The 25729-nt window shown below is 45.8% G+C and overlaps 1 protein-coding gene and 1 long non-coding RNA gene across 14 annotated transcripts in view; one reads left to right on the top strand and one right to left on the bottom strand.

The window, feature by feature from the left end:
* Positions 1-25729, top strand: part of LOC130293349 (uncharacterized) — a 133490-nt gene that overhangs the window by 832 nt on the left and 106929 nt on the right. Inside the window, exon 2 of the long non-coding RNA XR_008848184.1 lies at positions 3928-4025. This is a non-coding gene — a long non-coding RNA (uncharacterized LOC130293349). The remainder of the gene's footprint in view (positions 1-3927; positions 4026-25729) is intronic.
* Positions 21395-25729, bottom strand: part of LOC130293348 (MOB kinase activator 2-like) — a 173523-nt gene continuing 169188 nt past the window's right edge. For all 13 annotated transcript variants that reach the window (XM_056541918.1, XM_056541919.1, XM_056541928.1 and 10 more), the window contains 2 exons: positions 23979-24103; positions 21395-22326 (listed from right to left, as the gene is read on the bottom strand). In XM_056541918.1, the coding sequence (XP_056397893.1) occupies positions 22049-22326; positions 23979-24103 (403 nt within the window). In that variant the 3' untranslated portion in view covers positions 21395-22048. The remainder of the gene's footprint in view (positions 22327-23978; positions 24104-25729) is intronic.

Here is a 25729-nt window from a genome sequence, read left to right as displayed (position 1 = left end):
AGCTTTCAGGTGCTCCGGTGGGCTGGAAAAGGTGGATACAGTCCTAGGAGACTCTTGAAAGCTCAACTAATTCATGCAGGATAAGTCATCAACTGCCGAGCCGAGAAGTTCGTGACGAATCGAATTTACTGTAAGCTTGCTCATCTCTAGCCCACGCGTCACAGTTACGTCAGTGTGCTCGGCCTGTCTCTGAACCTCACTGCACACACAGGGCTGCGGTGCGGAAAGCCCTGTGTGTCTGCTTCTAGCGCATACACAGCCAAGTATGTGCACTGTGTGTTACTCTACCCTTGGGACGTATTCACACGTACAGTATCCTGGGCATATTTGATGCTTCAAATCCTGTGCATCAAATATGTTCAGGATACTGTAGGTGTGCATAGACCCTTAAAGGAAAAAAAACGTATACAGTAACGGATGATAAAACACAAATGCTGCTGTATCTTTCTCCCGTTGACTTACAATATACCGTATATACTCGAGTATAAGCCGAGTTTTTCAGCACGATTTTTCGTGCTGAAAAAACCCCCCTCGGCTTATACTCGAGTGAACTCTCCACCCTCAGTGGTCTTCAACCTGCGGACCTCCAGAGGTTTCAAAACTACAACTCCCAGCAAGCCCGGGCAGCCATCGGTTGTCTGGGCTTGCTGGGAGTTGTAGTTTTGAAACCTCTGAAGGTCCACAGGTTGAAGACCACTGCGGCCTTCGACATCATCCAGACCACCCACCCCCTTTAGTTTTGTACTCACCTCCGCTCGGCGGGACGTTATGGTGCGCTGGTCCGGTGCTGCAGAACTGTCCGGTGGGGAGGTCGTCTGGTGGGATAGTCGTTCCAGGCTGCCATCTTCACCGGGGGGGGCCTCTTCTCTGCGCTTCGGGACCGGCCCCGGAATAGTCACGTTGCCTTGACGACAACGCACAGGGACGTTCATTAGCAACGTCCCTCTGCGTCGTCGTCAAGGCAACACCTCTATTCCGGGCCTGAAGCATGCAGAAGAGGCCCCCCCGGTGAATATGGACAGCCTGGAACGACTATCCCACAGGACGACCTCCTCACCGGACAGGCCTGCAGCACCGGACCAGCGCACCCTAACGTCCCGCCGAGCGGAGGTGAGTACAAAACTAAAGGGGGTGGGGGGGTCTGGATGATGTCGAAGGCAGCAGTGGTCTTCAACCTGCGGATCTCCAGATGTTTCAAAACAACAACTCCCAGCAAGCCCGGACAGCCGATGGCTGCCCGGGCTTGCTGGGAGTTGTAGTTTTGAAACATCTGGAGGTCCTCAGGTTGAAGACCACTGTATCAGACTTTGACAAGCGGTGATGATGATGAAGGGGGGGGGGGGCTGATGACATGTGGTGATGATGACAAGGGGATGATGAAGGGGGGTGTGGGATGATGACAGGGGAATGATGAAGGGTGGTGTGGAATGATGACAAGGGGATGATGAAGGGGGGGTGTGGGATGATGACAGGGGGATGATGAAGGGGGGGGGATGATGACAGGGGAATGATGAAGGGGGGTGTGGGATGATGACAGGGGGATGATGAAGGGGGGGTGTGGGATGATGACAGGGTGATGATGATGAGGGTGTTAATGACGGGAGTCTGGATGATGACAGGGGGATGATGTATTTCCCACCCTAGGCTTATACTCGAGTCAATAACTTTTCCTGGGATTTTGGGGTGAAATTAGGGGCCTCGGCTTATATTCGGGTCGGCTTATACTCGAGTATATACGGTATATAAAAAACAAACATATACGTTTTTCTGGCATACACAAAAGCATGTTTTTTGCAATAAGAAAAATTAAGCAGACTGTAACGAAAATGGTGAAACGGAGACAAAAACATGACGTGACTTCATCTTACATTATACACAATAATATGGTTGACTCTGTTTTTGCATACGACAAAATTAACTCAGCCTTTGTAATCAATAGTTTTATTTCCATGGGCGGAACAATTATTGGTAAAAAGTTTCAGTTTCCTTTTTGACCCCACTACATCCACTTTGTTAACAATAAAATGATTATCAGTAGGGTGGAGCAGCCCCTTTGCGAGAATTTTTAGAGAGATTAGAATTTTTTTTTTTTCCTGACAGAAACAGTGCCAGTCCCGTTAATGGGCTGCGCTTGACAGCGCTAGATGGTGCTAGGACCACTTGAAAATTAGGCATCTAAAATGTGGCAATGCATTTCCATGCAGATTCCACAGAAAGAATTTACATGTCAATTCTTTCTGCGGCTATGTTTACATGGCAGAATGTCTGCCCGAAAACATTTCCAGGTGGATATTCCACAGACAGCAGCTGCCCACAGTCTTCATAGATGGCAATGCATTACTGAGTGGATTCTGCAGAAAGAAATTAGAACTTCAGCACCAGATGTTTCCGACACGGAAAATCCGCCACGTGCAAAGTGCAGCACTTATCCCATTGAAAACAATGAGGTCTCTGGTACAACAGAATTTCTGAGCGGAATTAGTGTGCCTGAATTTTTACGTTCAGAAACGTGAACATAGCCTAAGGATGCCCTCCACATGTCAGATGCCAGCAATATGCCATTATTTTTTTAGGTGCAGGTTGGTCTGATCCATTATGTAGGTGAAGTTTTCTTCATTGGTTCCAGTCATTCTCTTCTTAGTTCATCTGTTCGCTTAAAATTTGGTTTTCCATTGTCAGAGGCCAGATCTGTGCTGTCTACTACTTGTATTGTTTACTCTGGGATTACTATTTGTCCCTAGGGTTCTGCCCATATTATTAACCCCTTTACTCAACAGCCTGTTTTGACCTTAAAGGGGTTCTCCGGTGCTTACACATCTTTTCCCCTATCCAAAGGATAGGGTATAAGATTCCTGATCGCGGGAGTCCCGCAGCTGGGGACCCCCGGGATCATGCACGCGGCACCCCGTTTGTAATCAGTCCCCGGGGCGTGTTCGCTCCAGGACTGATTACAGGCGACCACCAGGCCAGCGGCGTGTGACGTCACGCCTCCTCCCCCGTGTGACGTCACGCTCCGCCCCTCAATGCAAGCCTATGGGAGGGAGCGTGATAGCTGTCACACGCCGCCCGCCCTGTAGTCGCCGGTAATCAGTCCCGGAGCCAACATGCTCCGGGGACTGATTACAAACGGGGTGCCGCGTGCATGATCCCGGGGGTCCCCAGCGGCGGGACTCCCGCGATCAGGCATCTTATCCCCTATCCTTTGGATAGGGGATAAGATATCTAAGCACCGGAGTACCCCTTTAAGTATCGAGGGATGGTCCATGTGCAGCAGGCGGTAAGAGGTTTTCAGAGCGGTGCATTTACTAGGGATATGTGGAAACCAGTGTCTTTTCTGCTCCTAGAACATTTATGGAGTTTGCCAGGACAAGTTTTTAGGGTTTAAGTTGTTTAAATTGGCTTTTACCTTGGCCTTTTTTGGGGCATTTTGGATCTTGGAGCTGGTGGCTCCCATCAAATGGGTTGTGAGGAGCCTCTTGATGACAGACATTTGTTTGGTCGGGGAAGTTTTGGAATGCAGGGTTCGCCAGTTTAAGATGGATCAGTTGGGTAGGGGTAAAGTTGGTGTAGTGGGGATTTGCCATGTGTCCAGTGGCGTGTCAACAGGATTTTTCGTTGGTGATGGGGGAGGGCCTTTATTGGTTCATGCGGATGAAAGTTTTTTTTCCTGATTCTAGTACATAGTAGTTGTTGTTTTTTTTTTGCTTTATGCAAGTGCTTGCGGGAAGTGGGCTGTGTGGCGGAAGATTATAGCTCGCATTCCTTTAGTATTGGTGTGGCCACAGAGGTGTACTGATAGGGTCTGAGACATGGGAGTTGGAGAGGTTCTGTGCTTATGTTTGGCCTTACCTGATGTAATGTGGTGTTAGCTATTGTTGGGTTGGTGTATATTATGACTTGTTTGTTATTTCTCTTTTTGTTTCGTAGGTGCTGATCCCTGTTTACTCAGGATCGTCGGGAAATCTCCTAGCATAAGAGCAGATGTGCGGCTGGCTGACCATCGGTTGGGATTCCCACGTTCAGAGGTGCAGGTTAGGATGGGGGAGGTTTGTTGTGATCCAGGCTACTGCCCCATATTCAGTATTTTGTTGGGAGGGAAAGAGCCCCCAATGTATTGGTGATCCACGCAGGGGGCAATGACATAGAGGTAAAGTGGTCCAAGGACGTTATAAGGGATGTGAATCTGGATCTCTTGTGGCTGTGGTCTTCGTTTCCAGGCCTCATCATGTCTGATAATATACAGTACCTGTTATTGTATTGCTGCATACACAGTTATTAATGTGTCATTACTGCAGTACATAATATCTAATGGTAACATTCCTTTAAGGATAATTGTACTGCCATGTAATGCCATGATAATCCCTTTAAAGCCAATATTCGTTTCAGGATAATTTTATAGAGTGTTGTGACTACAAACACCATAAAGAGGGACCACGGAACAAATTCAATAAGACCTTTTTGAGGAGCTGAGGTTTTAATCTATTATATTAGTGCACATTAATAAAAGTTACATTTTATTCTTCTGGCAAGAGGAATTAAAGGGTATTAGTAACCCCTAGGGGTTAGTTGTTGTTCAGTATTTTTTGTACACTTCCTCTTTGCCTTTGGCAAAAATTGGGTATTAAACTTGGCTCTGTGGTGGACCACCGGTGTATGGCGGGACCACGGGTGTAGCAGTGTAGGTGGTGGGGTCAGATGGTATTAACTCCTGGGGCAAGATGTTGTTAACCCCTAGTGTTTGTGACGCCAGAGTGGTTTTCGGGTACCGGAACCACACGAACGATATTGTTACGCCGAGCGCTCCGGGTCCCCGCTCCTCCCCGAAGCGCTCACAGCGTTCTCTTATTCACAGCGCCCCGGTCAGACCTGCCGACCGGGTGTGCTGCGATAATGTTCCCAGCCGGGATGCGATTCGCGATGCGGGACGCGCCCGCTCGCAATGCGCATCCCGATTCCCTTACCAGACCCGTTCCCCGTCTGTGCTGTCCCGGCGCGCGCGGGTCTTTGCGATTTATAGGGCCGGTGCGCCACTGATTGGCGCATGAGGTTTTAATCAGTACCTTCACCTGTGCACTTCCCTACTTATACCTCACTTCCCCTGCACTCCCTTGCCGGATCTTGTTGCCATTGTGCCAGTGAAAGCGTTTCCTTGTGTGTTCCTAGCCTGTGTTCCAGACCTCCTGCCGTTGCCCCTGACTACGATCCTTGCTGCCTGCCCTGACCTTCTGCTACGTCCAACCTTGCTCTTGTCTACTCCCTTGTACCGCGCTTATCTCAGCAGTCAGAGAGGTTGAGCCGTTGCCGGTGGATACGACCTGGTTGCTACCGCCACTGCAAGACCATCCCGCTTTGCGGCGGGCTCTGGTGAATACCAGTAGCAACTTAGAACCGGTCCACCGACACGGTCCACGCCAATCCCTCTCTGGCACAGAGGATCCACCTCCAGCCAGCCGAATCGTGACAAATATCTCTGCTATTCCAATGGCTAGTTAAGGAAAGGAGAGTCCACGACCTGTTATGGTTTAGAGGAGGCTTTACTGAGTTTAAAATAGATGGTATTATCTTCACAGCTAGGCCAGATTCCCAGAGAGGTGGCCAGGAACCCAGAAGGACCTCGCAGCTTGCTGGGACCAATTGTACTTGTAATAGACTTGAGACAATTATTTTGAGGCTTGACTATATGCAGGACTTGACCATTTGTAGTGACAGCAGACATAGACTTTTGACTTACTGGAATGACTGTAGCTTTGTGGCCTTCCAGATGCTGGCCACTGGTACTGAGATCTCTGGTGGTTGCTAGTCTCAGTAAAGACTGATGGTACAAGAGCGAGAATTGTAATGGCCGCCCCTTTATATAGTTGGGGGGCTGGACTAAGGCCCATTGGTCAAGCTGCGGGTCATAGGTTAAGCTGGTGCTCTCTGGGAGAACATGTGACAACAAATCATGTGACTGCATAACATAACATGTGACAGACTTACAGGTCCTTGAGATAACCTCTCACAGGTCATCTGCTCTATCTATACATTAGGATCCTGTCTATACATTAAAGCAGTATACACAACATTCCGGAAACAATAGGGGGAGACCCTGCAGGGGAGCCCCCAGGTCACTGAGGGTCTGAACCTGAAAGGGCCTAAGGGTAGTGCAGGACCATGTCCTGTACTGGGACATTACAGCTCTAATTGCTTTATTGGAACGGAGCTGCAACACCACACAGCATTTTTTTCCCCCTGCAAATCAGCAATTGCAGACACTTGGCTTTCCAGGGGTAAACAGCTTCCATTCTCAGGATTGGGTCTTAATAGACCAATCATAAAAAGATGGCATAATATACTTATATATACCATGACTTTATAGATAGGAATAGTTTCTATGAATGAAGAGAATGCTGTTCTCCTGAATTTGATACTGTGCTGAATGAAGGTTGGTACATAAAATGAAATGTGTGTAAGTAACTGGCTCAGTGATAGAAAACAGAGGGTGGTTATTGGAAACTCTGATTAAATGCCTTATCATCCCCCTAACTTTGAATCCCCCTGCTCCTCTGTTTAGTCCCACCCCCCAGTGCCACATTTTTCCTCCCCCTTTATCAGCCCCTGTGGCACATTTACCACCCCCCCTCCCTCCTCCGTGTGCCTCATTTTTTACCCTTTTTGCCTCCTTTCCTCTGTGATTCCCCCTGCTCCATCATTTACCCCCTGCCTCATTATTTACCCTCGGCCTCATCATTCCCCCCTTCTCTCTATCCCCTTAGTCTCTACCCCCCTGCTTATTATCCCCACGCTCATCATCCCCTTGCTCATTATTCCCCCCCCTGCTCATCATCCCCCCTGCTCTCTTTTACCCTGCTAATTTCCCCTCAGCTCTCTACCCCCACCCCACTCATCAGCACCCCCTCACTCCTGCTTTTTATACTGGCCGCACAGGCACAGCCCGCAAGACCCGCCGCCTGACTTGAGCCTGCCGGAGTGCGGCCAGGTCAAGGGAATATAAAAAATATAAAAATCATGAGAGAGGGGGTGGGGGTGGGGGAATGATGAGTGGTGGGGGTGGGGGGGGGGTGTTAGAGAGCAAAGTGGGAGCAATTCCCTATAGAAAACCTAACCATCCTGCTCCGGACAGTTCCTAAAATGGACAGAGGTGTCAACAGAGAGCACAGTGGTCAGGCAGAAAGGAAATTCAAAAAGAAAAGAACTTTCTAACTTTCTGGCACCAGTTAATTAAAAAAAAATGTTTTCCAGTGGAGTACCCCTTTAACTGTGTAAAGTGGATAACACAATAGAGGACAGTGCACTGCGTATAGTAGATAACACAATAGATGACAGTGCTCTGTGTATAGTAGATAACACAATAGAGGACAGTGTACTGTGTATAGTAGATAACACAATAAAGGACAGTGCACTGTTACAAATGGATCTGAATAAGTTGGTGGCTTGGGATGGAAAGTGGCAGATGAATGTAAGGTTGTGCAACTGGAAAGCGAAAATCCATCCCAAGATAGCTTACTGAATGGGAAAATACTGGGTATAACTGATATGGAAAGGGACCAACATTAAATGTAACTAACAACCATAGTCAGGCAGCTGCTGCCAAGGCAAAAAAAGATCATATTAGGCCTTAAAGGGGTTGTGCAACAAAAAGTAAGTTATTCCCTATCCACAGGATAGAGAATAAGTGTCTGATTGCTGGGGGTCTGACAGCTGGAACCCCCGTGATCTCCTGCATGGGCCCTGGCTCTCTCAGAGGAGCGTTTTCTGGGGATGGCACATGCTCCATTCATTCTCTATACCGAAGAGACCTGAATGCTATACTCCATAGAAATGAATTGAGCATGTGCCGTCCCCAGCAAGCGCTCCTCTCAGAGAGCCGGGGCACATTCAGGATATCCTACCCTGTGGATAAGTTCTTTTTCGCTGCACAACCCCTTTAAAGTGTTTATTTTTTATTTTTTACATCCTCCGGGGGTGGTTGGGAAAGCCGAAAGCAGCTGAAAGCCACACAATTTGCGTAACTCCTATTGACTTTATTTTAATTAATTTTTTAACTGACTCCCAGTTACGTAAAAAGAATAGTACCTTGCTTATGTTGCTTTTTGGCTTTCTTGACCACTTCCGTCTAATGCAAACAGGCTAGTGGTGGCCAGGAAATAGCAGTCATGAGGAGGGACAACCCCTTTAGTATATTTTTTTTTTCATATTTAAATTTTCATGGGATTACTTTAAAAATACTTCAAGAAAAGATGCTACAAAGTTGTTATATTATGGAGAAGTGAAAGAGAATATACGGTACTTATACAGACAGGTCAGGGGAGGCGTCAGCTCCATGATAATATGTTGGTAGTCTTACAATAAAACCACTAGAGGGAAGCAGAACACCTTGGTGTTAATGACTCTGCCCTATACCCGGAGGCCTGTGTGTGTGGATGCTGCTGGAATTTACTCATTGTAGTTTCATAACCTCAGCATCTTATTGCGTAACCTTTATATTGTTATCCCTAGCTTCATGTACAAACAGCGTTGTGCAGCATAAAGCCCATGACAATACAATATGTCTGTGTTCATTCCCTATATGTTCCCATTCCCCCAGCTTTTTTGTATTTGAATAAATGTGGTTGTAAATTTGCAGCTATACAATACAGCTACAGAACAAAGAAAAATAATATAGCCATGTTCTCCAGGGGTATGTGGGTAAGGCAGCACATAATATCCCTTTAAAGAGGTGCTCCAGGGAAGTGAAGAAAAATAAAAATGCCCAAAGCCACCACAATACCTGTTCTGTGTGCCTTTAGTTATCCATGTGGTTTTGGAAACTCCCGTGGCCTCTGTTGTCTCCTATATATTATTTTTCCATGCTTGCAGCCCAGACTACAACTCCCAGAAGTCAGTGCAGCTCTGTGTAATGGCTCCAAGCCAATTGCTTTTCAGTCTGTGTGCATGCTGTGTTTTCAGTCAGCAGCATACACTACATGTCTTTTCTTTTAAACTATCCTTCCCCCAACAATAAATCATGCTATACTCTGAATGGCAGTAGTCAGTGATTAGATCTACAGCAGGAAAAGAGCAGCGTTACGTGCTGAGTTGTGACTGAGAATCTTCACTGGGCTTCTCTACTGGCACACAGGGAGAGGGAGGTGTGGCTGTGAAGACAGAAATCACGTGTTTGTCTTGCAGGAGGGTGGGGGCTAGGTCTCAGTGAGGGATTTACACAAAGACAGTGAGCACAAGCATGGCTCTGTGCACTGAGGACAAGCAGGGCTCTATGCACTGAGGACAAGCAGGGCTCTGTGCAGTGAGGACAAGCAGGGCTCTGTACACTGAGGACAAGCAGGGCTCTGTACACTGAGGACAAGCAGAGCTCTGTGCACTGAGGACAAGCAGGGCTCTGTACACTGAGAACAAGCAGGGCTCTGAACACTGAGGATAAGCAGGGCTCTGTGTACACTAAGGACAAGCAGGGCTCTGTGCAGTGAGTAAAAGCAGGGCTCTGTGCAGTGAGGACAAGCAGGGCTCTATGCAGTGAGGACAATCAGGGATCTGTGCAGTGAGGACAAGCAGTGTTCTGTATACTGAGGACAAGCAGAGCTCTATGCAGTGAGGACAAGCAGGGCTCTGTACACTGAGGACAAGCAGGGCTCTATGCAATGAGGACAAGCAGGCTTCTGTATACTGAGGACAAGCAGGGCTCTCTGCAGTGAGGACAAGCAGGGCCCTGTACACTGAGGACAAGCAGGGCTCTGTACACTGAGGACAAGCAGGGCTCTATGCAGTGAGGACAAGCAGGGCTCTGTGCAGTGAGGACAAGCAGGGTTCTGTATACTGAGGACAAGCAGGGCTCTATGCAGTGAGGACAAGCAGGGCTCTGTACACTGAGGACAAGCAGGGCTATGTTCACTGAGGACAAGCAGGGCTTTGTGCAATGAGGACAAGCAGGGCTCTGTACACTGAGGACAAGCAGGGCTCTGTGCAGTGAGGACAAGCACGGCTCTGTGCAGTGAGGACAAGCAGGGTTCTGTATACTGAGGACAAGCAGGGCTCTATGCAGTGCGGACAAGCAGGGCTCTTTATACTGAGGACAAGCAGGGCTCTTTAAACTGGGGACAAGCAGGGCTTTATGCAGTGAGGACAAGCAGGCCTGTGGGCCCTGAGGACAAGCATGGCTCTGTGCGGTGAGGACAAGCAGGGCTCTGTGCAGTGAGGACAAGCAGTGCTCTGTACACTGAGGACAAGCAGGGCTCTGTACACTGAGGACAAGCAGGGCTCTGAACACTGAGGACAAGCAGTGCTCTGTACACTGAGGACAAGCAGGGCTCTGAACACTGAGGACAAGCAGGGCTCTGTACAGTGAGGACAAGCAGGGCTCTGTACACTGAGGACAAGCAGGGCTCTGTGTACTGAGGACAAGCAGGGCTCTGTGCAGTGAGGACAAGCAGGGCTCTGTACACTGAGGACAAGCAGGGCTCTGTGCACTGAGGACAAGCAGGGCTCTATGCAGTGAGGACAAGCAGGGCTCTGTGCAGTGAGGACAAGCAGGGTTCTGTATACTGAGGACAAGCAGGGCTCTATGCAGTGAGGACAAGCAGGGCTCTGTACACTGAGGACAAGCAGGGCTCTGTTCACTGAGGACAACCAGGGCTTTGTGCAGTGAGGACAAGCAGGGCTCTGTACACTGAGGACAAGCAGGGCTCTATGCAGTGAGGACAAGCACGGCTCTGTGCAGTGAGGACAAGCAGGGTTCTGTACACTGAGGACAAGCAGGGCTCTATGCAGTGAGGATAAGCACGGCTCTGTGCAGTGAGGACAAGCAGGGTTCTGTATACTGAGGACAAGCAGGGCTCTATGCAGTGAGGACAAGCAGGGCTCTTTATACTGAGGACAAGCAGGGCTCTTTAAACTGGGGACAAGCAGGGCTTTATGCAGTGAGGACAAGCAGGCCTGTGGGCCCTGAGGACAAGCATGGCTCTGTGCGGTGAGGACAAGCAGGGCTCTGTGCAGTGAGGACAAGCAGTGCTCTGTACACTGAGGACAAGCAGGGCTCTGTACACTGAGGACAAGCAGGGCTCTGAACACTGAGGACAAGCAGTGCTCTGTACACTGAGGACAAGCAGGGCTCTGAACACTGAGGACAAGCAGGGCTCTGTACAGTGAGGACAAGCAGGGCTCTGTACACTGAGGACAAGCAGGGCTCTGTGTACTGAGGACAAGCAGGGCTCTGTGCAGTGAGGACAAGCAGGGCTCTGTACACTGAGGACAAGCAGGGCTCTGTGCAGTGAGGACAAACAGGGCTCTGTACACTGATGACAAGCAGGGCTCTGTGCAGTAAGACTCTGTAACACGCTCCCGGCTCACAAAGCAGGATGATTGACAAGCCAGGAGCCTGCACAGAGCCCTTCTTAACCTGCCCACACTTCCTGTATTTGGTCTCACAGAGCCACACAGGCAATAGCTGCAGGATCAGCAGTTTTTTCACCCAAAAATACATGCATTTTTCAACCAACGCATATTACAAATATGCATACAATGGTTTTATATGTTATATAAAAAGTTTTTGTTGACGACAGGTACATTTTAAAGATATATATTACTCTGTATGCCGCAATATTGTGTATTCTTCCGAATTTTTTAAGCCATAGCAGGCTGTATAACATGGACCCATAATAAGGAAGGGTGAATGAGCCTAAGGGTGTGTCCAGATGCTGCTTCAAGGTGGAGCAGATATAGAAACGTTTACATGGTAAACTCTTTGTGGCCCAAGGGTGATGTCCTAAACAACAAGACAATAGTTAGTTAGGTGTTTCGCAAAAGAGGATTTAGGACCAATGCACCAATGGAAACAAGAGCTCCTCTAATGATGACAATCTGTGAACAGCGCTATACATTGATCATATTATTAAAGGGGTATTCCGCACCTAGACATCTTATCCCCTATCCAAAGGATAGCGGATAAGATGTCTGATGGCGGGGGTCCCACCGCTGGGAACCCGCACCATCTCTCCTTGCAACACCCCCTGTCATATGGTGCACAGAGCGAGCTCCGCTCCATGCCTGATGACTTGCGATGCAGGGGCCGGAGGATCGAGACCTCACGCACTGCCCCCTTAATGCAAGTCTATGGGAGGGGGCGGGGCCGTGATGTCACGATCCTCCGGCCCCTGCATCGCCAGTCATTAGACATGGAGCGAAGCTTGCTCCGTGCACCAGATGACAGGGGGTGCTGCACACAGAGATCGCGCGGGTTCACAGCGGCGGGACCCCCACGATCAGACATCTTATCCCCTATCCTATGAATAGGGGATAAGATGTCTAGGGGCGGAGTACCCCTTTAACACCACCCGCTTAATACTGTGTAGGTGCTGCCAGAACATATCAGGGCATGGACTCCTCAAGACCCCTGAAGGTGTCCTGTGATATCTGACACCAAAACGTTAGCAGCATATCCTTTAAAGCAGTGTTTTCCAAACAGGGTTCCTCCAGCTATTGCAAAACTACAACTCCCAGCATGCCCGGACAGTCAAAGTCAAAACACTGCTTTAAAAGAGTATTCCAGGAAAAAACTTTTTTTTTTTATATCAACTGCCTCCAGAAAGTTAAACAAATTTGTAAATTACTTCTATTAAAAAATCTTAATCCTTTCAATAATTATCAGCTGCTGAAGTTGAGTTGTTGTTTTCTGTCTGGCAACAGTGCTCTCTGCTGACATCTCTGCTTGTCTCGGGAACTGCACAGAGTAGAAGAGGTTTGCTATGGGGATTTGCTTCTAAACTGGGCGTTTCCCGAGACACGTGTCATCAGAGAGGACTTAGACAGAAAAAGAACAACTCAACTTCAGAAGCTCATAAGTACTGAAAGGATTAAGATTTTTAAATAGAAGTAATTTACAAATCTGTTTAACTTTCTGGAGCCAGTTGATATATATAAAAAAAGTTTTTTTCCTGGATAACCCCTTTAAAGTGTCCTTGTCATATCAAAAACTCCTTGGTTTTTATTGATCTCTGTCCTGCGGTTTCATTATAAGTTTATGTTGCTGCAGGACGGAGATGGCTGAGAGACTGGTAGTGAAGCACGGTGCCGTGCGCTCCTCCCTGCTCGTTCTCATGATTGGTGGGGGTCTTAGCATTGAGACCACGACCAATAAAAACTTTTGATTTGTGAATTCTCTCTTTTTTTTTTTTTTTTTTTTTAAATGACAGGGAAACTTTAAGACCTGGAAGTTCCTCCTCCATGAGTCCGACTTGTTTTCTAGCACATCTTACAGGTTCTTGATCCGATCGAGATCTGGGGATTTTAGAGACCAAGCTACTACCTTTAAAGGGGGTGTCCAGTGAAAGACAACGTATCCCCTATTCACAGGATAGGGGATAAGAGTCTGATCTTGGGGGGGGGTCCGACCACTGGGATTCCTAGAGGAGTGCATGCTGCAGACTGCATGCGCTCCACTCATTTTCTATGCGAGTGCTGAATAGACCCAAGTGCTGGCATCTCCAGTGCTCCCATAGAACTAAATGGAGCACATGCAGTCTGCAGCACGTGCTCTGCTCAGGCGATCGTGGGGGGTCCCAGTGGTCAGACACTTATCCGCTATCTTGTATCCTGTTATAAGTATTGTAATTGCCGTTGTGCCATTATATGTTGGACAACCTTAGAAAACTGAATATATGTCACCATGACTCTTAGAATACAATTAGTCAATTGACTGCATGTCTCCAGTGTAACTACATAGCAGATTAAGGTCCTATTTATATAGCTTCAGTCCACTGGGCAAGGTAGATGACACCTACTCATATTTGATGAGTGTGTCTTTTTCCAGTAAGGGCAATAAGAACCATAAGTGGTACCTATAAGAAATGCTTTTATAGGCACTAAGACTGGGTGGATTATACAGACGAGTGATGATGTGAAGCGGATCAGACAGACCTCCTGGCTCCAGCACAATTGATCTCCTCTATTCTTTAGAATACAGTAATAGTTCACACACCAATATGGCTCACTTAAAGGGATTTTCCCACCACAGTGTGTTATGACCTCTCAATCTGTAAGATGGGTCACATGATGTATATCGGTTGGGGTCTGACTGATAGAACCATACCCTCCCAGTTTCAAAGAATGGATCTGTTTTAGTCCCATTTGTTAGAAAAACAAGTGCAGTCTCTCTATATTTAACTAAATGGTGTAACCAGAAACTCCTATGCAGAACATGCAGTTTATAGTCTTCTCTTATGTGCTTAAGAGTGGGTGATGGACCCAAACAAGCACAAGAGTCTGGTGCGGCAGTAGCCTTTAGGTATGACAGCCTTATAACAGAAATGAGTGAGATTCTATAGTGTGTACTGTGTAGCAGAATCCCATTGCCAGCAATGGGATTCTGCTGCACCTTAAAGAGCACCTGTCACTAAATAAACCTTTCTAAACTTACTCAGGCTATGTTCCCTCACTACTCCTAACACTCGTCCCACCCATAAAAGAAATGTCAGAGCTTTAAAAAGCTCTGTATTTTACAGTTCTTCTTGCTCACATAGAGCAATCTATGCAGCAGGCATGACATCACTGAAGCCTGCTGGGGGACCACTTCAGCCCTCACATGGTTGCAGTGCTGTCATGAATAGAAGACCTCAAGCTCTGTGCAGCAGCGTTCAGTCTGTGTAGCTTTCAGTGAGGCTCTTTGCAGCTGTCAATCAAGTTCAGTGCAGAGAAAAACTTCCTGAGTTTGGTCTCCTGCCATTACAAGCAGGAGACAAAAATCTGAGATTTTGACCAGACTGGAAGAATGGAAACCCCTGGTGGCCAGAAGTATACAGTAAAAAAACTAACAAAACCTTCTTTTTTTTTTAAACCTCTTAAGGATGAAGGGCGTACCTGTATGCCCTGCTCCTGCGATATAACGCAGGTTCACGGGCTGACCCCGTGTCATATCGGGTCGGTCCCGGCACCTAGTAAGAGCCGGGACCCGTAGCTAATGCCGAACATCACCAATCGCGGTGATGTCCAGTATTAACCCCTTAGACCAACTTTGATCACCGCGTCTAAAATGTAAAAAAATACATCCCGGCAGCTCAGTCGGACTGATCACCGCGGTGTCCCGATCATCTGAGGACTCACGAGGAGGGTCCATACCTTCCTCCTCGGCATCCGATCGGCAATTGATTGCTCCTAGCCTGAGATCCAGGCTGGAGCAATCGAGCGCCAAAAACACTGATCAATGTAATGCTATGGCATAGCATTGATCAGTGCCTGCAATCAGTTTATTGCATGTTATAGTCCCCTATGGGTGCTAAAATAGTGAAAAGAAAAAAAAATTGTAAAAAAATAATAAAGTTCCTTCTTCCCTAATAAGTTTGAATCACCCCCTTTTCCCTTTAAAAAAAAAAAAAAAACTATGTAAATAAAAACAAATATAAACATAGTGTCCGAACTATAAAAATATATAATTAATTAAACAGCACGGTCAATGGCGTACACGTAAAAAATTCCAAAGTCCAAAAATGCGTATTTTTTATTTCAAAAAAATTTATAAAGGGCGATCAAAAAGTCCCATCAAAACAAAAATGGTATTGATAAAAACTTCAGATCATGGCGCAAAAATGAGCCCTTATACATCCCCATATGTGGAAAAATATAAAAAAGTTATAGGGGTCAGAAGGGGACATTTTTAAACGTATACATTTTTGGTCATGTAGTTATGATGTTTTTCAGAAGTAAAACAAAATCAAACCTATATAAGTAGGGGATCATTTTAATCGCATGGACCTATAGAATAAAGAGAAGGTGTCATTTTTACCAAAAACTGCACTGCGTCGAACCGGAAGTACAATTGGTGGCACAAAAAGCAAGCCCTTACATAGGTCTGTAGGTGCAAAATTTAAAGGGTTATGATTTTTAAAAGGTAAGGTGGAAAAAAACGAAAGTGCAAAAACGGAAAAACGCTCCGTCCTTAAGGGGTTAATGTAAGCCAATTACAAAAGTTATTTATTTGGCATATGGAATCAAATATTAAAAATCATGTTTAATGACAGTGCCCATTTAATTTCCGACTGAAATTCCTAAGCTGGATCCTTAGGGGTCACGGAGACTGTACATTGCTCAGGATTAGAGATGAGCGAACTTACAGTAAATTCGATTCGTCACGAACTTCTCAGCTCGGCGGTTGCTGACTTTTCCTGCATAAATTAGTTCAGCTTTCCGGTGCTCCGGTGGGCTGGAAAAGGTGGATACAGTCCTAAGAAAGAGTCTCCTAGGACTGTATCCACCTTTTCCAGCCCACGGGAGCACCGGAAAGCTGAACTAATTTATGCAGGAAAAGTCATCAACTGCCGAGCTGAGAAGTTCGTGACGAATCGAATTTACTGTAAGTTCGCTCATCTCTACTCACGATTCTCTTAACTCGCCTGGAATATTCCCCAATGACCGATATATGAATAAATCCCGAAACACAATTGCCACATGTATAACTGTTTTGTTTGTATTTCCTATACAGTATCTGATAGTAACATGAAGACATTTACTCCTAGTGCGAACAGCTTACAAGAGCAAAGTTCAGCATAGAAAATAAGTCAACAGATCTAAAAAAATTAAAAAATTTTTTTTAAAAAAGCCACGTCACTGCAGATAGGATAAAATCCAGGGTTACCAAAGTTTCCGGCCTCCGTTCTCTCCGCATACACGTTCCAAGGCTATTGTGTAAATATACATTAAAGACCTCAGGGCCTGTTGGAACAAGGTTATACCTGCTGTGACAACATGAGTGTGTAGGTTATAAAAGTCTATTTGACTCTGATAAGATAAAGAGTAACTTTGTGTGCACTACTCAATCTGAACTGGTCCTCCAAAAAATTATGAAAAAGATACTATAGGAATGCATCGAGGTGTTCGGCGGGGCGGTGGAGAGACCGGATGTCCTGGCAGCTCTTGTACTGGTTGGAAAAGCTTCGTTCAGCCAATTGTTGTTCCTATCCACATATTTTTGGCTTGTGGTGGTTGTGTGGCATGAATTGACCCTATTAAAAAAGATGCAAAATGTTTTGCACAAGGGCCCTCCAGGGCAGAGGTGGAGTAGACTCCCAGGGTTATAGTGATGCACTGTTTACCCAACTCCTATTGAAGTCAATGGGAGTTACACAAATTATATAAAACAGCCGTCTGTTGTTTTCGCTTCCGACCGCCTATAAGTGGCCGTGGATTACTTGTTCAATAGATAGGAGTGGGACCCACATTTAGGGGACAATTCTTACGACCCTGTGGATATGCAATAAATGTCCCAGATGGGACGATCACTTATCTGACACAAATGACAGAGTGGAAAAGTAAGCCAGCAATCTGAGACCATCGAGCTAATATCCTAATAACATAGGAGATGGTCACTATTGCTAGCCACAGTTGGGCAATTGAGTGAGAAACGGTAAATAACGGGATCATTGCTGAGTAGCAAGTGCATAGGATCGTGTGTCCAACATTCTGAAAGGGGTACTCCGGTGGAAAAATATATATTTTTTTAAATCAAGTGGTGCCAGAAAGTTAAACAGATTTGTAAATTAGAAAGAAAAAGGAATGTCCGGCACTGCTGTAGCTGAGAGATATTGAATGACGGTACGAGGTGCAAGGTCCAAGAGGACTAGGAATGGAGGAAACCAATAGAAGAAATGGAAGACGGTACTCCGGTATTGGTGTCCAAATTCAAGGAAATTGGTTTATTGATCCCAATACATACAGAATGATGCAACGTTTCGACCTAACAATAAGGTCTTTATCAAGCACTTGCTCTGACTGCAATAGATAAGTGCAATAATCCAACGATGTAGAGGTAAAGAAACACAATCGGCACTCACCGGTCTTCTCCAAAAATGACTTCTTTAATGCAAAATACTCACATAGAACTTCGACAATAGGGGAGAGGGATGAGGTGCAGGGGGGTTTTTACCCCCCTGCACCTCATCCCTCTCCCCTATTGTCGAAGTTCTATGTGAGTATTTTGCATTAAAGAAGTCATTTTTGGAGAAGACCGGTGAGTGCCAATTGTGTTTCTTTACCTCTACATCGTTAGATTTGTAAATTACTTCTATTAAAAAAAAAATCTTAATCCTTCCAGTACTTTTTAGCAGCTGTATGCTACAGAGGAAATTCTTTTCTTTTTGAATTTCTTTTTTGTCTTGTCCACAGTGCTCTCTGCTGACACATGATGCCCGTATCAGGAACTGTCCAGAGCAGGAGAAAATCCTCATAGCAAACCTATGCTGCTCTGGACAGTTTCTGACACAGACAGAGGTGTCAGCAGAGAGCACTGTGGACAAGACAAAAAAGAAATTCAAAAAGCAAAAGAATTTCCTCTGTAGGATACTGCAGCTAATAAGTACTGGGAGGATAAAGATTTTTTTTTTTTAATAGAAGTAATTTAAGGATCCCTTATTATTTACGGGACTTTAATACATTTCTGGACTATCAGTTGCCGGATTATCGAAAGTGACACCAATTTTATTTATTATTATATTTTTCTATTAATGCTAACTATCGGTGTTTGTTCTTATTGTAATTGTATGTTCAAGCAAGTATATCTCTTTTCCTCGGCACAAGAGCCCTGTGCCATGAGGTCAAGTTTCAACAATTGATATTCTATACATGTTAATACAATTGTATCCTATAATTTGAAGCACGATCCAGCTATCTACTATTATTATTTCATCTATGTATCAGGCAACTGATACTAGTCTTGAGGGGTTGGTTACTGTTTGAAAATATTCATTTACAAATCTGTTTAACTTTCTGGCACCAGTTCATTAAAAAAAATAAAAAATAAAAAAAATATATAAAAAAGTTTTCCACCAGAGTACCCCTTTTATTTATCCAAAGTAAAAGACTACTGGATAATATTGTGTAGAATTTGTATTAGCCATGCATGGGATGACAACTGCTTAGGGCCCTTGCACATTGAGCAAATTCAGTAAGGAAAATTTCCTTTTGGAATTCTTCAGCAAATCTGTGCTGCTCGAAATGGTGCAGAATCAGTGCTTACTTTGCACGGAATTTGCCAAGGAAAGAAGTGACAAAATTCAAAGTCCCATTTAACAAATGGGCTTCCATAACCATATCCCCTGTCTACAGGGGCCGACTCTCCCAGCTGCATGCAGCACTGGGTTGGCACACGCTTCATGCATTGTCTATAGGAATGCCGGAGATACCCAGGTATCGCTGGCGCTCCTTATAGGACAATACATGGAGCATGTGTTGACCCACCACTCCATGCAGTGAAGATTGTCTTGAGATGCCCTGAGGTTGGACCCCTAGTCCCCCCACCAAGCGACCAGACACTTATTTTCTATCCTAAGAACTGGAATACCCCTTTAAAGGGTACCTCTCATCAAAAAAACTTTTGATATATTATAGATTAATGTATGCAGAATAACTTCACAATTGCATGTTATTAAAAAATATGCTTCTTTCTATTTAATTTTCCTCTTTGAAGAAATGACCACTAGGGGTCTCCCTACCAGTCCTGGCAGCAAGCATTTCAGACTCATGCTGGAGTCCTAAACACTACGAGCTGCCAGTCTGCTTTGTTCACAAAGGAGAACACTCAGAGCTGCCAGCCTGCTTTGTTCACATCCTGTTTGGCTGTGAACAAAGCAGGCTGGCAGCTCTGAGTGTTTAGGACTCCAGCATGAGTCAGAAATGCTTGCTGACAGGACTGATCGGGAAAAATACAATAGAAAGAAGCATATTTTTCATTAACATGCTATTGGAAAGTTATTCAACATTCATTTATCTAAAATATATCAAAAGTTTATTTGATGAGAGGTACCCTTTAAAGGGGTACTCCCCTGGAATTATTATTATTTTTTTTATTATCAACTGGTGCCAGAAAGTTAAACAGATTCATAAATGACTTCTATTTAAAAATCTTAATCCTTCTAGTACTTTTCAGCTTCTATTTGCTCTACAGGAAGTTATTTTCTTTTTGAATTTCCTTTTCAGTCTGACCACAGTGCTCTCTGCTGACACCTCTTGTCCATTTTAGGAACTGTCTGGAGCAGGAGAGGTTTGCTATGGGGATTTGCTCCTAATCTGGAAAGTTCCTAAAATGAACAGAGGTGTCAGCAGAGAGCATTGTGGTCAGACAGAAAGGAAATTCATAGAGAAAAGAACTTCCTGTGGAGCAAACCGAAGCGGATAAGTACTAGAAGGATTAAGATTTTTAAATAGAAGTAATTTATAAATCTGTTTTAACTTTCTGGCACCAGTTGATTTAAAAAAAAAAAAGTTTTCCAGGGGAGTACCCCTTTTTAGGTTTGACCCTTAGGCCATGTTCACACTGTGTAAAATGTTAAGAATGTCCACATGAAAAATGTGCAGACATACCGCACATTTGAATAACCCGGCAGGCACTAGGACTGCTCGGAAATGCATTGTCTCATTTCTGAGGGAATTGCGCAAAAAAAAAAAAAAAAAAAAAAAGTCTATTCTTCTTACGGACACCGGAATCGGGATTTGAACGGCAGATGTTCCACCATGTGAACAGTGCAGCAGAATCCCGTTAAAATCAAATGTCCATGCAGAATTTTTCGGCAGAAGTCCGCACAGACATTCTGCCGTGTAAACATACCCTTAGTCTGGCTGAAATAATTAATCGCATTTACATACTGGTCAAAGGCCCATCTAGCACACAAGAGAACACCAGTAGGGTCAGACTTGTTTACCAGGGTACCCAAAAAGTACTAACATCATCATAGGCCCAAAGGTCCAGCACAAGACCGCCCAGCTGTCACTTACCAGTCTTTGCTATGAGTCTAAGGCAGTGTTTCCCAACCAGGGTGCCTCCAGCTGTTGCAAAACTACAACTCCCAGCATGCCCGGACAGCCAAAGGCTGTCCGGGCATGCTGGGAATTGTAGTTTTGCAACAGCTGGAGGCACCTTGGTTGGGAAACACTGGTCTAAGGACTGATATACAAATAAAAGTACCAAGCTATAGTTAAATAATCAGTAAAAACAGCACATACACAGGTGGTTTTGATATTTTATATAAAGATTTTTGTCTTTTACTTCAATGAATAAATGGTAGCCCCCCCCCCGGTGGTCAACCATGGTAGGCCCGGACCAGCTCACCCTTCCTTCCCACCGAGGAGAGTAGAAAACAAAAAGGGGGGGTCTGGATGATGACGAAGGCCGCAGTGGTCTTCAACCTGCGGAACCTCCAGATGTTTCAAAACTACAACTCCCAGCAACTACAACTCTTCAACCTGCGGACCTCCAGATGTTTCAAAACTACAACTCCCGGCATGCTGGGAATTGTAGTTTTGCAACAGCTGCAGGCACCTAGGTTGGGAAACACTGGTCTAAGGACTGATTATACAAATAGAAGTACCCAGCTATAGTTAAATAATCAGTAAAAAACAGCACATACACAGGTGGTTTTGATATTTTATATAAAGATTTTTTTCTTTTACTTAAATGAATAAATTACAAAAGTTAAGTGCGTTTTTTTTTTCTTAATAAAAAGTAACATATCCCCTGAAGTAAAATACACATGTAACTGTCAGCATGTCCTTAAAATAGGAAATGAACAAATATAATAAAAAATAAAAATAAAGAAAAAAAGGTGCCCATTCTGGATATTCTGACCTTTGCAAAATATACATGTAAAAGTCTCTATTCATCATCCAGTGTTGGTTGCACAAAACACCGTGGCCCCCACCGTTCTCTGCCCGGTAACACGTGAAATGTCTCTGAGAGCACTGTCCATTCTCTGCTTGTCTTAGCAGATTTCGTGAATCGATGCGTACACGTTTGGTTTCTGCTTAATGCACTTGGTGGGTGTAGTCAGCACGAACCAGCATTGTGCTATGCGGCAGAGCAGCCTTCTTCTACATCTCCCAGAATGCTCTGCAACGGGTCTATTATTGTACTTTGTAACCTTTAGTTTGGCAAACAGAAGCTGCTGTGCTCAAGGTGCCACGGACCAAATTGGATTACACTGGGAAATGATAGATTTTGCTATATTCATAATGGTAACAAGTCCCGGTGGCAGTATATGTAGACAACAATAAGAAGCCCATCTGTGGAGGTGGTTCATGTGTTACGGGAACGGCTTCCTGAGGTTCGGGGGGCTGGACTGGAATGTATTAAGGCTGTGGTCAAGTCCTCACTTAAGGCCATTTCTTTGGAATCCAGGAGGTGAAATTCTGCACAAAAGAGGAGAAGGTGCAGGTACAGGGTGTTGAGATGGGGGTGCAGTTCAAGGTTCACCACCGTTCTGAAGTGACACGTGTAGATGTGGCCCAGGAGGTGGAAAAGGAGTCGGAAGGTCTTCTGGATTGCCGGTTTGAAGGATTTTGGAAACTCTTTGCCTAAAGAAAAGAAATTAGAAAATGATACTCTAATAATCCAAAACAAGATGGTAACATACAAAAACCCAGAAAAAAATATCAAGAAGTTAAAAAGATCACTATCCAGTGTAGGCATGGGTGCAGTTACCACGGAAGCAGGCAAAATAGTTATATATACTTTATATATACTCGAGTATAAGCCGAGTTTTTCAGCACAATTTTTTGTGCTGAAACCCCCCCCCCCATGGCTTATACTCGAGTGAACAAAAAAAACATTTCTGGCTTTAGCTGTGAGGGGATGGTCCCGGCCGTCCATCTCCGCCTGTCAATCCCTTCTCAGTGGTCTTCAACCTGCGGAGGGGAGGGTTAGTCGTTCCGGGCTGTCCACCTTCACCGGGAGGCCCTCTTCTCCGCTCCGGCCCGGCCCCGGACTGGTGACGCTGCATTGACGCCACCGCGCAGGGACGTTCATGCACAGGGACGTCACTGCGCGTCGTCGTCAAGGCAACGTCACTAGTCCGTGGCCGGCCCGGAGCGGAGAAGAGGGCCTCCCGGTGAAGGTGGACAGCCCGGAATGACTAACCCTCCCCACCGGACGGTCCCTCCAGCATAGGGGGTCAACTATGGACGGCTCGGACCAGCTCACCCTTCCTTCCCACCGAGGAGAGGGGAGTAGAAAACAAAAGGGGGGTCTGGATGATGACGAAGGCCGCAGTGGTCTTAAACCTGCGGACCTCCAGATGTTTCAAAACTACAACTCCCAGCATGCCCGATGGCTGTCCGGGCATGCTGGGAGTTGTAGTTTTGCAACATCTGGAGGTCCGCAGGTTGAAGACCACTGAAAGGGATTGACAGGCGGTGATGATGAAGGGGGGGTAGATGATGACGAGGGGGATAATGACAGGGTGATGATGACGGGGGGTGTTAATGACGGGGGTCTAGATGAGGACATGGGGGGATGATGTATTTGCCACCCTAGGCTTATAGTCGAGTCAATAACTTTTCCTGGGTTTTTGGGGTGAAATTAGGGGCCTCGGCTTATATTCGGAACGGCTTATACTCGAGTATATACGGTAAGGGGAAAATTAAATGCGGTCCCGGCTTTGCCTAAAGAATGAACATGTCTATTCTTTGGGTGAAATTCTGCGCAGCCTGCATTGCTGTCAATGTGAACACCACGTGTGTGTGTGGTCATAGCGCCGATTGATTTTGATATTGCCACCTGGGGTGTATATTCCGTAGTGGGAATGGGCCCTAAGGCTTTTTTCACCCTGTGGTGGCGCAGCAGGAGAACTGAACCCTCCACACCATGTTCCCCATAGATTACAGCTGATTTATGGAAATCCCAGTAGTTTGTACCCACAATGATCAGCTTATTTTCTAAAGACCCTTCATTTAAAAAGGGGATTGTCAAAAGCAGACAGCTCCTTTCATATAAAATCTGCTTGTTTGATATAACAGTATAGGCCTATTATATCAGGATCACTGCCTGTAATATCACGAAGACCATAATTCATTATAGTCAATGAAAGGATGTGCCCGAGGCTGTAGTTATGTAATATCCCTATACACACGGCTTCAGTAATGCGCTCTGTATCTGACATTAAACAGAATCGTCCTCGGCTTGAAGTGGAGCAGAGAGAAAACCCTAAAGGGGAAGAAGCATTACTCACTTTGTTTAGTAGGAACCAAGTCTTCATCTGTCAGGATTTTCTGAATGATGCTGGCAGCATAGTCCGCATATTGCGGGCCCGAGCATTTCCTCTTGCGCCCTTTCTCATCCGTCCACTGAATTTGCCTGGAGACACAAACAGGGAAAACATGAGCTGTCGGCCAAGATTTAGGCCTCTGCCTGAAATGTAACACATTTGGGGTACACATTACCCTACTATGAGGATCATTCTAGCAATACCTGTACTGAGTTGTAGTTTTGCAACAGCTGGAGGCACCCTGGTTGGGAAATGCTGATAAATATACATATACATATATACACACACACGTGTGGGGGCAAAAAAGTATTTAGTCAGCCACCAATTGTGCAAGTTCTCCACTTAAAAAGGTGAGAGAGGCTGTAATGTTCATCATAGGTATACCTCAACCATGAGAGACAGAATGAGGGGAAAAAATCCATAAAATCACATTGTCTGATTTTTTAAGAATTTATTTGCAAATTATGGTGGAATGTAAGTATTTGGTCACCTACAAACAAGCAAGATTTCTGGCTCTCACAGACCTGTAACAGTCTCCTCTGTCCTCCACTCGTTACCTGTATTAATGGCACCTGTTTGAACTTGTTATCAGTATAAAAGACACCTGTCCACAACCTCAAACAGTCAAACTCCACTAAGGCCAAGACCAAAGAGCAGTCGAGGGACACCAGAAACAAAAAATTGTAGACCTGCACCAGGCTGGGAAGACTGAATCTGCACTGGGCAAGCAGCTTGGTGTGAAGAAATCAACTGTGGGAGCAATTAGAAAATGGAAAATATACAAGACCATTGATAATCTCCCTCGATCTGGGGCTCCACGCAAGATCTCACCCCGTGGTGTCAAAATAATCACAAGAACGGTGAGCAAAAATCCCAGAACCACACGAGGGGACCTAGTGAATGACCTGCAGAGAGCTGGGACCAAAGTAACAAAGGCTACCATCAGTAACAAACTAGGCCGCCAGGGACTTAAATCACGCAGTGCCAGACGTGTCCCCTGCTTAAGCCAGTACATGTCCGGGCCGTCTGAAGTTTGCTAGAGAGCATTTGGATGATCCAGAAGAGTATTGGAGGAATGTCATATGGTCAGATGAAACCTCGCTCTCCGTCGCCACCATCACGTCGCTACGCACGCCACTCCTATTGGATGCATGCGCATTGACATAATGACGACGATGGAGAGCACCGACGATGCAGGGGATCCCGAAGAGGACGCGCCGGAACCCCGAGGACAGGTAAGTGATCGTCAGCGGACCACCCGGGGCACCGTAAATGGCTATCCTGTGGCAGTGGCAGCTGAAGCAGTCTGCGCTGTGGGATAGTCGTTTATGCGATGGCCCCGACATACAAAAGAATCATATGTAGATGCTGCCTTCAACAAGCGATGGCCTCTGAGTCGCCATCGTATGTTGAAATGATCGTATGTCGGGGCCATCGTAGGTCGGGGGGTCACTGTACTGGAGTTGTTACCCCGTACCCTTTCTGCCCTGTCAAGCAGCCTTCCTGCAGCGTCCCCTGGGCCCCCCCCCCCCCCCCCCGCATCTGTTATTCTGTAATTGTATATTATCCCTTATGTTATGTATATAAGAATGTTGTATTTTTAAGAAAGGTTAACATGTGATCACTAGTTGTCATGTGAGTTGTCATGTGATTGTTACCCATCAGGTATCAGTGACCAGGTGACTTAAGGGTGACCAATGGGACCCCACCAGAGT

The sequence above is a fragment of the Hyla sarda genome, chromosome 10, assembly GCF_029499605.1.
Source record: "Hyla sarda isolate aHylSar1 chromosome 10, aHylSar1.hap1, whole genome shotgun sequence".
Classification (NCBI taxonomy): domain Eukaryota; kingdom Metazoa; phylum Chordata; class Amphibia; order Anura; family Hylidae; genus Hyla; species Hyla sarda.
Note: the sequence above shows the minus strand (reverse complement) of the source record. Positions and strands in the feature narration are given on the sequence as shown.